General features: G+C 36.7%; 1 protein-coding gene across 5 annotated transcripts in view; it reads right to left on the bottom strand.

The window, feature by feature from the left end:
• capn1b (calpain 1, (mu/I) large subunit b) overlaps positions 1-17,650 on the bottom strand; it is a 29,717-nt gene that overhangs the window by 9,648 nt on the left and 2,419 nt on the right. For 2 of the 5 annotated variants that reach the window (XM_068216342.1, XM_005174031.5), the window contains 11 exons: positions 15,788-16,034; positions 12,755-12,824; positions 9,725-9,843; positions 5,960-6,093; positions 4,407-4,575; positions 4,233-4,316; positions 4,061-4,146; positions 3,900-3,974; positions 3,321-3,481; positions 1,192-1,361; positions 1,085-1,096 (listed from right to left, as the gene is read on the bottom strand). In XM_068216342.1, coding sequence (XP_068072443.1) covers positions 1,085-1,096; positions 1,192-1,361; positions 3,321-3,481; positions 3,900-3,974; positions 4,061-4,146; positions 4,233-4,316; positions 4,407-4,575; positions 5,960-6,093; positions 9,725-9,843; positions 12,755-12,824; positions 15,788-16,033 — 1,326 coding nt within the window. In that variant the 5' untranslated portion in view covers position 16,034. Of the gene's footprint in view, positions 1-1,084; positions 1,097-1,184; positions 1,362-3,320; positions 3,482-3,899; positions 3,975-4,060; positions 4,147-4,232; positions 4,317-4,406; positions 4,576-5,959; positions 6,094-9,724; positions 9,844-12,754; positions 12,825-15,787; positions 16,035-17,650 lie in introns of those variants that run through there. The other 3 variants (XR_012397450.1, XR_012397449.1, NM_001144795.1) reach the window with 2 other exon arrangements.

The raw sequence follows: 17,650 nt of genomic DNA on the forward strand, positions 1-17,650 counted from the left end.
TACATTCAAAAATAAAACTGCTGCATCACCAAACAGATTTGAAAAATAATTGGGTAACACTTCATTTTAAAGTGCCCTTGTTACATGTTCCATGTATGTACTATAGTAATTAAAATTTATTTTTGCATAATTAACCTTAACCTAACTTACCTTCTAATCCCAATCACACTGTTGCCAACTACTGGTTTTGAATTTGCAAAAGGTGAAGCAATGTGTTACTAAAAGTTGTTAAATGACGTGATATCATTGTATGATGACGTCATTGTGTAATCACAACACAAAACTGCATCTTTATGTAGTGTGCAAAATAATAAATGAGTTTTCTCAAAGAATGGCCTTTCAGCAGAAACATTATGTGAATGTTCAGTTAGAGCACTGTATTGGTAGTTAGTGCTACCTAAATGAACAACAATTATACATGTTAGTGACAAATTGACAACTGTTGCATCAAACAATTGTTTAGTTATGGTTTTATTTATTTCACCAAAAATATGCAGGCCAACAAATACTGCTGGTGTTCTAGCATAAAAAGAGAGACTACAGTTTCATGACTGCATTTTTAGGATTTATTATGGCCCTACCCCTAAACCCTTTACTGAACAGGTCAGGAACAACAGGATCTTAAAATACCTTCCATCCTCTCTGGTTGTGCAGAAACATACTATTGGCTGCTGCTGCATCTTCTGTGCCCAGCTATTTAGACCAGTATTTGGTCACAACTGCACTTTTGATTTGAGACACTTTTTAAAAGCAAATGTTAAAAATTGCAGAATTTGTTGCTAGGTGCTTTTTGAATTTTTTTTTAGCTAAATCCAAGTTGACAACACTGCCTAACCACATGGTGAGTCCATATTCTTAACCATGCCCCTAATGCCATTAGTTTGCAACAAGCGAATTATGCGAAAAAGAAATGCCCGCCACTACTCAATATTCCATTTCAGTTTGAAGTACATCAATACACTGAAATAAAAGTCTCCGAAACGTCCTGTTTACACATATCTGAATGACGCCTCAGCATTTTACATACAATTTTTTTAATTTGAATTTCAAACTTTCGATTCATATAGTGTTAAACGTGCCATACCTCATCTGGGACCTAGAAATGAGAAAAAACAGGAATAAATAAATTAGACAAAATCATGGTACTTTTAAATGTGTGTGACTGTTCTATGTCAGCTTATGACCTCCAACCTCATATAAGGCGAAGCCGATGGTGTGCATGTCCTGTCCCTGCTTGCGGAAACGCCGTCTGTCCTTCTGCATCAAAGCCACCATGAAGGTGCAGGCCACCTCATTGTCCTCAGGATCATCATCTTCCTCCAGTAGTGTGATCTTATATTGAGGGTTTATCCAGAATGTGTCTTACAAAAGAGACAACAAACAAAGCGTATGTTTACACCTCGTACTAAGATTTGCAACCCTTGCTCATTCTGAAATCATACCGCTATATACATTTATGGAGAGCACCAAATATGTCCCAACATGTATGTTTTTTTGCAGTTTTTGTTTTCACAAATACACCAGAGGCCACTTTGTATGCTTTTTTAAAATCTCAAATTTCTGTCACGAGTGCCCTTCGTGGCTGCTGTTCACACGTAAATCCACCAAAGGCTACTGCCGACTGACTGACTTACTGACTGACTGGCCGATCGACTGACCCACCCTCCTCCTTCCCTAAACCCAACCAATAGTATTTTCAAAAGCACATATTGACCCATCCACCCACTTCCCTAAACCCAATCCACAGTGTTTTGATAAGCAATTCAGAAAAAGTAAAGCCCTCGCCTGATTTTTACCATATTTTCAGATTTGATCACATTTTCACCCTGTTATTTACTTGTTTAGTTGGCTTCTGTTTCTGTCTTACACCCTTTCTGAAACCGTTCTTTACCTGACTCGAACCCTGTCCTAGTGGTCAACTCCTCTCCGAGTCTCAGGTCCACCAACATACATGGTGAGCTACTGAACAACCTGGTGACAGCGGGAAAGCCGTCCATACAGAGGTAAGTGGTCATCTGGTAAGCACAAAAAGGAACTGCCTCATACTGCCCCATAGCATTCGTTTCAATGATGAAATGCAGCCATGTGTAGTTCTGGCTGCATAATTCGCAATCTCCAGAAATGTATATAGGGCTACTTTTTCAGAATGAGTGTTGAAGATTTGTTTTGGGTAATCCTATCACAAGTAGATGACACCTGTTTTTTTTCTTCTTCTGTCCACTTTCAGGCACTTCACTAGTAAAATCTATTTATTTTTCACTGGTCAAATCCATTTTAGACTACTTTTGAAAGTGGTCAAAGTAGGTCAAGCTCAACCTTTATAAGTTTATTTTTTCTGTTATATACTAAAAAAAGATATTTTGAAGAAAGCTGAAATCCTGTAGCTAATGACTTCCAAAACAAATGCTATGGAAGTCAATGGTTACAGTTTCCAGCTTTCTTCAAAAAATCTTCTATTGTACTCAACAGAAGAAAAAAAACTTACATATGTTTGAAACAAATGAAGAGTGAGTAAATGGTGAGTAACTTTACATTTTTGTCAAGTAAAATCCAGTAAAATTTCCTTGGATTTCTTCGCTCTATGGACTGAATGTCACATTCTATTTGTCTGATTTATTTTATTCTTCGGTAACAAAATGAGGAAAAAAAACACCTACTTTTTGCTTGCTGCTTTTTTACCTTTTAATTATATTTTAAAGTAAAAATAAAATTTTTACATTTGTTCATAAAATTTTTACATAAATCTAAGATGACATTTTAAACAATAAAATTAATGACAAATAAACTAATACGTTATAAACCAAACTAATATCTGAAACTAAATCTGTTATTTGTTATTTTCTCTGGCTCTTGATGTAATCCTGGCTGAAATTGTAAATAAAATTTGCCGCCTCCAGTGTTTGTCTCTTTTTCTCATGGTGTATTTTGTGAAATGTTGTTGTGGCGAGTTTACACTGAAAATACACATGTGAAATCAGAGTGGATTGTGGGTAAAAAGTAGTCAACAAATGTAAGGAAATAAGGTATTTACTACAACAGCACTACAAAATGGCTGACTTAGGCCCAAGCCCAATTCTATTTTTGTACCCCTTCCCTTTGGCCCTTGAAACAGGGTGCGAAGGAGAAGGGCTTCAAAATTTAGCCCTAAGAAACAGGACACCACTACAACACCTGCACACATAATCATATGTCATCGCGATCTTTTAATCAGTTGTGTTATTTTTTTTGGTATTTCTCTTCAGTAAATCATAGTGGATAGGGATTGGTTTGGCATACAGCTCATGTATATATTAGACCATAGCTGATAAACTAAGACTCACTGGGATTGTTCCTGCAGCCTCCTGCTGTACTTCCTTTCCTCCAAGTGCCGTTAAACTGAATTGTGTTCCAGAAATGTTGGGAATCATCACTCAGAGCATCAGGAGTGAGGTTGCAGATCTCCAGACGAGAAAACTGACGTTTGAACTCCTGAAATGACATCCTGAGAACAAATTCAGTCATATATGCCAACTGAAATTCACACTTTTAAAGGAATGTGTAATTGTTTCATTTTTGGAACTGATGGAGAGTCTTAATTTTGTTTGTACACTAAAGAAAGAGTTAATGAATGAATCAGTTGGTGACTCCTAGACAGTCTTTGTGAACAAAGTGACTTGGATGAATCAAAATCTTCATTACTAATCTTTAGCGCTCTTCTAGGATAAATAGTAGTCTGATAATTAAACATTGTAAGCCTTTTAATTTACTCTAGAGTATTGAAAAAACTTTAGAGTCAACTCTTGATTCTCGAGATTTGAAAATTATAGAATAATTCTTTTTAATAATTGACTCTCTGGGCTAACAGAGGATTAAGTAAAAGATGTAAACAATATAAACATCTGTGGATGAGATAGATTTACCAAAACTCGCCATCCTCCATGTGGTTGTTCAGTTCCTCTCTTTCCGATGGATCAATCCCATTCCACTCGGACGAACTGAAATCGGAGTGCAAAAATTATAGTATGATAAGCATGTTTTGCTATTCATGACTACCCAAATTCATTCTGATTGGTCGACTTACTTGTCGCTCCAAGCCCCAGTCCATTCAACTTGTCCCCAAGGGTTTCGGATACGGATCAATCTCTCTCTGTTGCCACGGAAATTCACCTTAAATTAAAACAGCAACCTTTTCACGCAAATGAATAATAAACAACCAATGAGCTGAAAATGTATTTTAAAGGAGGGATCCTGACCTCTCTGAGAGCTGTGACGGAGTAAGCATGGCCCTTCACTAGCTTCTTAAAGGTCACAGCCTCCATGTCAAAGGCACTGGTGATCTATCAAAAACAAACACACTCAACCAAACTGGCCATCCAGAAATGTTGCATTACATCTTCAGTCCTCTAGGAGGCACTGTGAGGACTTACATCAATGGAGCAGCCCAGCAGTGAGCCTCTCTCCAGGGCTTTGGCAATGATGCGGTGCAGGTCTTTGGGAGCGCTGCGCAGTTCATACATTTCGGCAACTCCGCCAGTAAAGTCCTCAAAGCCTTCGGTGGTGGAACCTCCGGACAGAGCTTCATATGAGCCATTTAGCCTACAGGCACATAAACATGTTATAATCACTAACGCTGTGTCTGAAATAGCATATTTCCATACTATAGTATGCTAAAAACAGTGTGCAAGCAGAGTACTATGTCTAATTTCATGGAATTTGAAAAACAGTATGCAAGAAGTATCCGGATGACCTACTACTTTCAGCGAGATTCTGAAGTGTGCATCTAATGGAATGCACTGAATCCGGGAGAACTCATGAATGGCAGTGAGGCAACTGTTGGAATATCTAGCCAATTCCATGCATGTTCAATAAAAAAGGTGAGGAGAGGGTTGTCTAATTATTGCCAAAAATATTAGTAATTTATTTGATACTATAATTCAAGGACAGAGCTCTGGGTTACGTTATCTCAATGCAATACAAAAATTACATTCAGGAGGTTCACAACTGGTTTACGTTTCTCTGACTCCAGCATATATGCACAACTGATATTAACAAGTGGAGTTTTGGTGTAACATCACTTATCAGTCATTCTGCAGTCCTTTGGCTGTTGCACCCAAACATACTTCCTCTTTCTGCAACCCTTTTCTGCATACCAGAACTGAACAGTTCAATATATTTTACAACTTCTACAAGCATCCAACTCCTTGTGACATGCCTACATTTTTTTGTCAGACAGAAGTCTGGCAAAAGGCCCCCCACACTACATTTATTATTATTCTGCTATTTTCCTTTAGTCAGCAGTTCTTTCTAAGTAGTATGTGTCCTGGCCAAAAGTCCCTCTATCGGCCCTTACGATCATGGCCTCCCAATCATCCCCTTCCACCGAATTGGCTCTATCACTGTCTCTCCACTTCACCAATAGCTGGTGTGTGGTGAGCGCACTGGCGCCGTTGTCCTGTGGCTGCCGTCGCATCATCCAAGTGGATGCTGCACACTGGTGGTGGTGTGGAGAGACCCCCCTCATGATTGTGAAGCACTTTGGGTGTATGGCCATACACAATAAATGCGCTATAAAAATACACATTACATTACATTACATTACATTACAATTATATAACACAGTAAGAAAGAAGAAGTATGTTTGGTTAATATATGGTATCATACAAGAGAAAAAGTTTGATAAATTTTTTGTAAGTCTAAACTCTTTATTCAATAAAAAATAAGGACATAAAAGTAACATATATAAATCCTTTTCCCCCACACGACGCAACTAACCAGGATAGGTCACGTGAACTTGAAAAAGTGGCAGATGTAGTACATTCGAGTTCCAACAACAACTCGAATTCATACTATATAGCATGTACTTTTCTAACGTTCATGTAGTAAATTCAAATTCAGATGTAGTACCTACTGAGTAGAAGGCAATTTTGAATGAGCCTATAATCGTCATACAGATAAAGAAGAGAGAAGAAAAAGGCCTTACTTAGCATATGCCTTCTCCAGCAGGGCGCTCCAGAACTCATTTCCCTCTGCTGAGTGAACAAACATCAGCTCTTTATCCTTCACAGGCAAGCGGTCATCGATTACAATGTCTACCCACTCGCCAAACTGCCAGAACTGCACAACACGAGCAAAAATAGTTTATGTTAGGGTTGCACAATAATTTTAAATTAACTTGTCAGGAAAAAAAAACTGTTCTGTGTCAATAGTAAATCTCCGATGAAGGCCAGAGGACGCTCTCATGTATTTAAATACACCACAAAGAAAAAAAAAACAGGAAATCGCAATAACTAGCTACTGTATAATGAGAAAATGTAACTGCTTTCGTTGATTCAACGTGACTAGCAGTCACTCAACTACTAAATTACCTTACATAAGGATTCGTTTCAAGCACTTGATTGAAGTTATAAGGTAAGTTTGGAGCAAACACATGTTAATATGGCATTTTACATGTGTTCAAATGTAGCAACAACATAGATCATGCATAAATCATCTGTGATATGAAATGGCATTTTGAATAGCTTGTCAGTGAACTGTGACTAAATGGTACTCAATCTGAAAGCCGTGCTGGAAATTTAATACTGATTACAGAAATGACTTTACAGACAAATGTGCACAACAATCGCCTTCAATAAGTCATGATAAATAATGATAAAAATAATAATAATAAAATATGATATTAGTGTAAGGGTATGTTTGCATGTCAACGTAATAACATTTGCATTTTCGTATTGTGTGCAATGTTTTAAGCATTACGTACAGATGAAATGATCCACCAGTAGGTGGCGACTTAAATTTTTTTCACATGTCTGTGTTTGTGCATCTGTGTTTTCGGATGTCAAGTAATGGTACATGCTTATGAAATGAACACTTGCTGTGCATGATGCCACCGAAAAAAAATAAAAACTTAAATCACATTTCTGTCATTTATATAGAGATGATAACAAAATGAGCATTTTGAAACACGTTTTCAAAACAGTGTGTTTTCAGACTTCTAACAAATTTTGTGTGTAAATACGTTGATTTTAGTTGAATATAAGGATGTGTATTGTATGCAAACATTATAAGCTGGTGTACCATACATGTTACCTCTATGTACCATGTTTCTGTTAAGTCCCGTACACACTGGGATGATCCCGTACACACTTGCACTCATTGCTGACGTTTAATGCCTCATGACTAAATCAAAGACACCAATATGACTGGTCACACCAACAAGCAAAACGGCAAGTGTGAAAGCATTTCTATTGAATAATGTTTCAAAAAAATTTTGGTTTGATGCACCACCTAAGGAACTGGGTAGGGTTGCACCAGCTGATCATAAGTTCTTTCCTAAACGTTGACACTAGGGACTTAGTAACTACAAGCTAGTTAGTAACTAAATTTGTTCTTACTTCGGTTGCACCACCTGTTCTTAAGGCAAACTGTAGAAAGTACTGTAGGTCGTGAGCTCTCCATAAAGTCATGCGTAGTCGGACTAAATAATATTTAGCATACTAAATATCTGGAGCTATCTGCGATTCAAATCATGTCGTGTGAAATGTGTTTTGACTGAAAATAACATTGGCGATCCTCACCTACATCCAATGAGAGAGCAGCATCCACTAGTGTGGGTATCTGCAGGCCAGCAGGAGGTTGAGGGAGAAGTTAAAAGCGCTCATTTTCAGTTTATTTAGACCCAAGAAGTGGAGGAAAAACCAGTGGAAATTTGGCAGGAGCACTGTGTCTGTTTGACATGTCATGTGATCAATATTACAACCAGGTCAAAAAGGAAAAAAGTTGAGGAGAAATTGCTAATTCCCTTTAAACCCAGCTGAGCAAATATGCACATTTTTTACCCCACTAAAGGCTTCATTCTCATTATGTAGTAATAACAAAAGATATACTACGTGTTTTTGATTGTGAGACGTAGTTTGAACAAAGTTGTCGGCGATTCTTCCGATTGTACAGTGTGAAACCTCCTGTCGTCGATCTATCAAGCAGTGTAACAAAGCAGCGACAAAACGCTAGCCCAGAGAGTGATTCAGTGTGAAACGACTACTTTGAAAATCATGCAGTCTGAACTCTAAACTGCTTTAAAATTCTGCAACTAATGTTTCTATATATAACTGTCCTATGAAAATGAAATTATAAATCACATTTTTATAGCACATTAAATTACAGTCAGTCAGTAATAACAGACGATGCACATATATTAAAGCTGTGAGTATGGGGAGATCATTGTTCATTATCATCGCAAGCTCCTTACTGTAAACTAATCTTGCTGTCATTTCTTTTCCACCATTATACATTAATATTTAAATGCCATAAATATTTTGTTGGATTGTAGTGTTACGTTTAAACTAAGTTCAGTGGTGCAACACAAAAATATTTAGTATTGTGTAAGTAGTGACTTAGTGTCCCTTTAACTAGGATGCGATTTAACTTACAACTAATGGTGCAACCGGCCCCTGGTCAACCAATGAGATTATCAGTTTTGTAAACACGCCTGGACCTGCTAAAATTACAATAAAACACAACTTGGTGATGCACAAAATGGTCTAGATGAGCACACACAATCATAATGACGAAAAAGCATTAAGGCAAGATGAATGTTTTTGTCATCTGTGTCTCAACACAAAAAAAAACTGTTTGACAAACACGACAGCAAGTACAAAAATGTCCACAAGAGGGAGTCATTATGGGGAGGAATTTCTGTTTTTCATTAAGCGCTAGCTAACATCAGGTAGTGATTTTGCACAATATTCTGCTTTGCTCAGCCAAAATTGCCTCCCCAAAAACCTTGTAAAACAAAAATCCTGATGTGCACAAGCCTTTATATATGATAGCTGCTTCATTCTATACACTGGTTATTGATTGGATGGAGGCAGATTTGACTATTTAAGATAGGATATAGAATAATGTCTCCGAGAGGAATATATATATGGGCAAACTTGATCCTCGAGGGCCGGTGTCCCTGCAGAGTTTTGTTCCAATACTAGTCAAACACACCTGAACAAACTAATCAGTGTCTTCAAGATCACTAGAAATCTATAAGCAGGTGTGTGTGATTAGAGCTGGAGCTAAACTGTGCAGGACACCGGCCCTCCAGGACCGAGTTTGCCCACCCCTGCACTAGGCAGACAATAAATAAAACAAAAAATAACAATTAAGAACAAACAATTAAGAACAGACATTGTTTACAGACTAAGACCATATATAAATATATAAATATGAAATATATATAGAGCACAGAATACAGTCAGGTGCTAATGTACTACAGGTGCAGTGTTCTTGGTGGAGTTCAACAGTTTTATCAAGGTAGGAACAAATGAAAGCTTCAATCTATTGGTTTTACCCATTGGCATTCTCAGTTTTTTCCTGATGGTAACAGCTGATATTCACTGAAAAGAGGATGTTTAGATTTAACACTAATATTAATTGCTCTTCTCATGGCCGAGTCTGTATGGGCTCGTTTTTGGAATATGAACCAAATTTATTTTTCAATTGAACAGACAGATTTCCAATCCAGAGTGTGATTCCATAGCGAATAAGACTTCCAAACATAGCTCGGTAAAAAACAAGCAAGATATATTGCTACCCACACCATACAATCTCATTTCAATTTAAAAGTGTGTTGGAAGTAGGTTGTAAGAAAATAGCTAAATTTACACTAAATAACATTTTTTAAAAAGAAATATACATAATAATTAAGATGTATAGCATGATTTTATATAATATATAGATGTACAGTCATTCAGCTGCTCACCTGGAAGTGGAAGATTCCAGCATACTCATTTGTAAAGCTTTGCCCATGTGGTACAACTCTGTGAAGCAGCTTGTCGTTTAATGTCAACGACGCTATGGCAGCCAAAAGCCAACAGTCACCTAAATATACAAAAGTTAACACAAGCAAGACATTTGTTTACATTGGAAGGATAAGGCACTATTGTTTAAGCTAATTAGACATGCAGAGATTGACTTCCTAAATTAGCTGATATATTAGCACCTGCTGAACCTGACTATATATGGCTGACCAATGGCGGATGAGAAGTGCTGAAATCTCAAACACAGGTATTATTTTTGATTACTTTTGACGACAAATGAAAAAAATGACATACATAGCATCACGAATTGAGCTTTAAATGTTTTTTTTCCATTCATTTCATACAATTTAAAAATAATTAAGTTTAGAAGGCTTAAACTGTATAAGGGTAATTCTTCAACTACGGGAATTTTATGTCCTTCGATCATATATCCAAAAATATTAATATTTTGTACAAATTTTTCTTTCCTTGTCAAACTGACAATAAAACCTACTTTGAAAAATAACTACCTTTCTATTATATATTTTTTCATATTATTCAACCTTCTTTTAGGCGTCGAAATCACTGTTTGTCGCACACCCAGAGTTTTAAACTTTAGCAATAAAAATAACATTTTAAAATATTGTTTATCTGGTATCTATTAATGTATCTTAATGAAGCACAAGTGAAGTCATTTAAATATTTTATAGTTAATAATGTGAGACTATTATCATAGATAGATGAATAGAGCCATCTGAGAACATGTTCAAGATGGAGGGAATTTACATTTTTATCAACAACACTTAAAGAAAAATCAAGGTAAATATTGGAAATACATGTACTGTATGTCATTTCCAAACATGTTGTACCTTCAGAGATGTTTTTAAAAACCAAACAAAATGGTAAGTAAAAGTGTTTTGTATACATGAAAGGCTAGTATCAATTTAAAGCTAATCGGTGAAGCTATTTTTCATCTGTTGAAATGTAATTTCCACCACTGTCATTTCCATCACCACACACAATATTAAAATATATATATATATATATATATATATATACAGTTGAAGTCAGAATTATTAGCCCCCTTTTGATTTTAATTTTATTTATTAAATATTTTTGAAATGATTTTTAACAGAGCAATGAAATTTTCACAGTATGTCTGATAATATTTTTTCTTCTGGAGAAATTCTTATTTGTTTTATTTCGGCTAGAATAAAAACAGTTATTATTTAAAAAAAAAATCATTTTTGGGACAAAATTATTAGCCCCTGCTATTTTTTTTTTCGATAATCTACAGAACACAACATCGTTATACAATAACTTGACTAATTACCCTAATCTGCCTAGTTCACCTTATTAACCTAGTTAAGCCTTTTAATGTCACTTTAAGCTGTATAGAAGTGTCTTAAAAAATATCTAGTAAAATATTATTTACTGTCATCATGGCAAAGATAAAATAAATCAGTTATTAGACATAAGTTTTTAAAACTATTATGCTTAGAAATGTGCTGAAACAATCTTCCCAGAACAGAACAGAAATTGGGGAAAAAATAAACAGGGGCGCTAATAATTCAACTTTATATTTAAAAATTCAACTGTATAAATATAAAAATCACACATTAAAAGTGTATTCACAATTGATGAGTTAATGCTCTATTTAATATACAAATTCAGTTTATTTATTTTCAAATAAGCTCTTAATCAAATTATTATTGATCAAAAATGATTTTAGACAATGTTTGACTGCCATAATTTATTTTATTTTGAAATAAAAGCTGTATATTGAGATGTGGTGGAGTTGACATTTGTTCAGTTCACGATGGAAACATTTTTTCTCTTCTTATCTAAGTTTGTCCTCTTACAGATCTTAAATTGTTTAAACTTATGTTACATTAATTTTGAACCAGTTTTTTTACTCAACTTCACAAGGCTAAAAGTGCCCGTAGATGGAAAAATGGCCCATTCATAATAACTGTAATAACTGTGATTGCTCATTAAAATGTAATATTTTACAATGGTAAATATTAGCCTGTACTATAATGACCCATTAGGGGGAGCCCTCCACCTACAGCCATACAGTGGGAGGAGACTGTTTGTACACAGAGATAGCAGCACAATGTTCTTCAGTACTGAACATTTACTCTAGATGAATGCTGTTTTATCTCAAACGCCCTTTTCAAAGCTAAACCAATTTGGAGGCTTTAAGCACACCATGAGCTTTAATGTGTTTGCTTACTGTAAGTTAAAATGTATTTCAGTCATAAGCTCCCCAATCGTCCTCCACCCACTGTTTGCTGTACAAACTTTGTTTGGCAATGAAGAGCGAACACTCTCATGCTCACACACAAACACACATATACCGTGAGCTGTGGACTGCAGCCAGCTATCCCAGAGTTCGCCAGAGCTACACCCATGTCTCTGTGACTCATCACTCAGCCATTGTGTTTAGCCACACACACACACACTTAAATGCACACACAGATACACTCACTCATCTGCACCCGTAACACACATTTCCTCTCTAAGTCAATAAAAACACAAAGAATGTGATCATAGTGGTGTAATGAATCAGATTTAGACTAAGTGGGATTTGTCATCAGTTCATTCATAAAACAAACTTTTAAAAAGCCAAATTATATCATTCAAACAGAAGGAGATCCAGTTCTGGCTTCTAATTGGCTGATAAAGTGTCCGTAAGTCTATTCAGCCTCCATTATTTCGATTGTCTGCTTGTCTGTCTGTCTGTCTGTCGGTCTGTCTGTCTGTCTGTCTGTCTGTCTGTCTGTCTGTCTATTTATCTATCTCAAACATTTTAAGCCAAATTATGTTCTTGAGAACGTTTTTGTGTGACAGTTTTGGTGAAGGTCATAGTTTAAGCTGCAGGATCACTCAAACTGCAGTGAACCACAAATAAAGTTAACGACGTTTGTTGCGCCAACGTGTGCAAGCATGCAACAAACATACACACCCAGCTGTATGCAGTGAATACACACCTAGGGCCCCCTGGCAAATATCTGTACGCGTGGCTCCGCCCACTATAAACTGAGGATTCTCTGACAGCTCCTGCAGACATTAAGAAAGCAAATACAACAACATTTGTAACACTTGTCTGCAATACTTGTCTGTGTTTTCATGTAAAATGCTAAAGATTCACTGGTCAGATTGCTAGTCTGAAGGAATTAAACAATGACGTTTAAGTTAATGTGTAAAGAAACCAAATAAAGGAAAATTCATTTTTCAATCAAAAGGTAATTCAACTGCACACTGCTGAAATTTGTAGCTGGCACCAACTCTTGATGTTCGTTCCTCAAGTGATAAAAGAATCTAGCTCATGTAATTTCTCAATCTTGACCCTTTCACTCAATTTCCTGGTCTTTCTTTACTCTCCCAATCAATAAAACTGTCAAAAATTAATAGACAAGCCTTCTGTCAGTAATTAACATTAGGCGTTTCACCTTGGATCTCTTATGTGAAATGAGAGATGTAGCTAATGTCATTTTTTGATCTTCTTAACTTACTGTCCTACTATCTTTGCTACAACAATCAATTAAGGTGACAAATAGCTATCTGTTTGCTATCTATCCCTATAAAAAACAAGCTATGTTTTTGTAGTTTTGAGCTATGTCTTATTAATTTTCATGTGGGAAATAGAAGTTTGAGTCTAGATTGAGGGTCACCAATTTTGTCCCGGCAGTGTTTGGCTTCAACTTGCCACAACACACCTGCCAGAAAGTTTCAAGAATACCTATTAAGACCTTGATTAGCTGGTTCAGTTGTGTTTGATTAGAGTTGGAGCTAAACTCTGCAGGACACCAGCCCTTCAGGAACAAGTTTGGTGACCTCTGGTCTAGATCATGTCATCTTGATCCTGTAACTTAACATAATTTACTATACTAATAACTTACTGGGCTAAACATTAAACACTAGACGTATACGTCACTGCGCGGTGCTCATGAAAGTGTGCAATATACTCACACTGATGAGAAGAAACTGCTGAATAAAGTCATTATTAAGTGAGCACAAAAGTATTCAAAAGTAGCTTAATAATATTCTGATTGAACTACTGAAGGCATATTATCTGTTTTGAGGATGTTTTTGGTTCCTTTAAGGACTTTGCACAAGCTACCTTGCTGTCTAAGAAGGATGAGGGAGCTCTCACATTTCATATAAATTACCTTAATTTTTGCACTAAAGATTTTTGCTCCAAGTGTTTGGAATGACATAAAATTGATTAAATAATAACAGAAAACTTCTGGGTGGAGTAACTCATGTCATTTCTTAATTTCTTTAAGTTGTAAGACCTTATTAAGGTGGTTCAGTTGTGTTTGATTAGGGTTGGAACTAAACTCAGCAGGACACCAGCTCTCCAGGAACAAGTTTGGTGACCTCTGTTCTAGATCATGTCATCTTGATTCTGTAACTTAACATACTATACTAATAACTTACTGGGCTAAAAATTAAACACTAGACGTATACGTCACTGCGATCATGTGATCATGTCATCTTGATCCTGTAACTTTTCCTACTTTACTAGACTAATAAAGTAGCATGTAAAACTGGGCTAAAAATTAAACACTAGACTTAAAGTATGCATCACTGCGCAGTGCTTAAGAAAGCATGGGATAAACTCACACTGACAAAAAGAAACTGCTAAATAAAGTCACTATTAAGTGCACACAAAAGTATTCTCATAACTTGATAATATTCTGAGTAAACCACTATAGGCATATTGTCTGTTTTGAGGATGTTTTTACAGATGTTTTATGGACTTTGCACAAATGAGGAATCTTGCTGTTTATGAAGGACGAGGGAGCTCTCAGATGTTATCTAAATACATTAATTTGTGCTCCAAAGGTGAATGAAAAGTGTTTGGAATGAAACAAAGTTGTTTAATTAATAATAGAAATTCTTTGGGTGTCTTATTGTCTTATTGCTTGATAATATTCTGATCAAGCCACTGAAGGCATTTTGTCTGTTTTGAGAAAATCTTTGGTACTTTTATGGATTTTTCATCTAAAATACTTTAATTTGTCCTGCAAAATTGATTGAAATGCTCGGGTGATTGGAACAACATGAAGTTGTTTAATTAATAACAATAATAATTAGTAAAAATTTTAGGGGTGAAGTAAATCATGTAATTTATTGATCTTGTATCTCCTAATTTATCATCTTCTCTTTACTGTACCAGTCAAATAAGGAGTCAAATTGGGCTAAAACTTAAACACGACACTTAATTTACTAGTCAGCACAAGCTGCTGCACCTTCTTAAATGGGAATCTACCTCATGTAATTTATTGATCTAAGGCCTCCTACTTCCTATACTGTCTTCGTTCCCCAATCAGTGTCAAAAATAAATTAAAACAGTTTAGTGCAGAGATGCCCAAACTAGGGCCCGAAGGCCAAAGTTGGGCCAAGGTAATCTTTGAACTAGCCCACCATCCCATCTGAGAATAGTTTAGAGACTGCCATTTCAAATTTAATGTACCCTTTTTTTGTTTTTTTTTATTATTAAGCTACATATAAAAAGCTATCTGAAATTAGACGTTTCAATTTAATTGGTGTAAATGAATCAGATTTAGTTTAAAATGTATAACACATAGAGGAGAATGCAGAGCCTTAGTATAATTTAGAGTTATAATTAAAAAGGTTATACTGCATAGTTAATTAAAAGTAATGTTTCCTATTATTTTTTAATATTATGAAAGGAATTAAGAAATTACCCATGGCAAATGTAATGTAAAGTAGCTTTGAATATTTATCTTTGGCCCACAGCTACCGATGATATTTAGTTTTTGGCCCTTCATACCAAAAAGTTTGGGCACTCCTGGTTTATTGCCTTTACATGCTGTTTATAAACCATACTATCTAACCCTGCTCCTGGAGGACAACTGTCCTGTAGAGTTCATCTCAAACCTGTTGGGAAATTTCTATCATGCCTACAGTAGCATAACCTTGATTAACTGGTTCAGGTGTGTTTAGTTGCTGTTGGCAGCTCTAGAAGGACTGTATAAACCGTAGTTACTCACAGTGGGTCTTATCCACTTCACACCACGTGTTTTGGAGGAGTTTGGCGCGAGCTCCTTGAAGCCCAGTGATTGGGGCACTGCAGGAAAGCAAGGGTCCTCAAACAGCCTGCCACTCTCCACACACTCCCTTCTCAGCTCCTCATAGTCCTGGTTCAGGAACTTGATGGCCAAGTCATTCGCTCCCATCCCTTCTGCCTGCAGGCGCTCCTTGTAGATGCGCGTCGACACACCTCCAATTGAAAACATACTGTAGTGCACAATGACATGGAGCAAAGTTAGACAATGCTTTAATCCAGAGCAAATACCACATTTTTACTTTTTTAAACACTTTATGTTACATAAAATTAAAAAAAGACGGCGCGGTGGCTTAGTGGTTAGCATTGTAGCCTCACAACAAGAGGTTTGCTAGTTAGAGTCCTGGCTGGGCCAGTTGGCATTTCTGTGTGGATTTTGCGTTAAAGATGCTCCGATCTATCAGCCTAAGATTGGTATCGGCTGATAATCACATTTATTGACTCGATCGGTACTCGCCAATCTGGCAGATCTCATTAACCTCATCTCACATGTTTGTTCATGAGTTTACAAGCATAGGATGACGCACATTCATTCATTTTCTTGTCGGCTTAGTCCCTTTATTAATCCGGGGTCGCCACAGCGGAATGAACCGCTAACTTATTCAGCAAGTTTTTACGCAGCGGATGCCCTTCCAGCCGCGACCCATCTCTGGGAACATCCACACACACACATTGACACACACACTCATACAATACGGACAATTTAGCCTACCCAATTCACCTGTACTGCATGTCTTTGGACAGTGGGGGAAACCGGAGCACCCAGAGGAAACCCACGCGAAGGCAGGGAGAACATGCAAACTCCACACAGAAACACCAACTGAGCTGAGGTTCGAACCAGTGACCCAGCGACCTTCTTGCTGTGAGGCGACAGCACTACCTACTGCGCCACTGCCTCGCCCGACGACGCACATGCGCTCCTGTATATTATACATATTACATATTATACTATGTATACTATACATAGTCTTCAGCAGCCACAACACATGAAGAGGTAAATGATTTATAATTTTGTGTAGAGGTTCATTCCACTGTGGTGACCACTGATAAATGAGGAACTAAGGCACTAGGTCAAATAAAGGATTGAATCATTTTCTGTAAAGCTGCTTCTGGCCATGATATATTTACACCTTAATGGTTATAAGAGACATGTTTAAGGAATTATAAGCAGCATTTCTAATTTATTCTATTCTGGGTGCTCACCATGATAAGAAATCAGTACTCTGTATCGGCGACAAAACTCCTTATCGGAGCAGACTGTTCTCCCCGTGTTGGTGTGGGTTTCCTCCACAGTCCAAAGACATGTGGTAGAGGTTAACTGGGTACACTAAATTGTTCGTATAGTGTATGACTGTGAATGTGAGAGTGTATATGCGTTTCCCAGTACTGGGTTGTGGCTGGAAGAGTATCCGCAGGGTAAAACACATGTTTTAATAGTTAAACAAAATAGTTGATGGTTCATTTCGCTGTGTTGACCCCGGACTAAGCCGAATGAAAATTAATGAACTAATGAATATGAGTGAAAAGAAATAATTCAGGTTTGGAACAACATGTAAGAGTTTCAAAATGTTTATATACAGCTTTTTTTGTGAGAATCGAACCAGCAACCTTCTGATCACAAACACAAATGTACACTAAAACCAAAGGAGTGTCTAAGAATGCCTGCAGATGGCAGCTGGAGATTGCATTGTTGAAAAAAAAAACTGGTAAGGTACTCACTGTAGACTTGTTTCACACCTTTAAAGGTTTATAACCACTTTAGGGGGGAGTACATAGTGAGTAAACTTTC

The sequence above is a fragment of the Danio rerio genome, chromosome 22 (assembly GCF_049306965.1).
Source record: "Danio rerio strain Tuebingen ecotype United States chromosome 22, GRCz12tu, whole genome shotgun sequence".
Taxonomy (NCBI): Eukaryota; Metazoa; Chordata; class Actinopteri; order Cypriniformes; family Danionidae; genus Danio; species Danio rerio.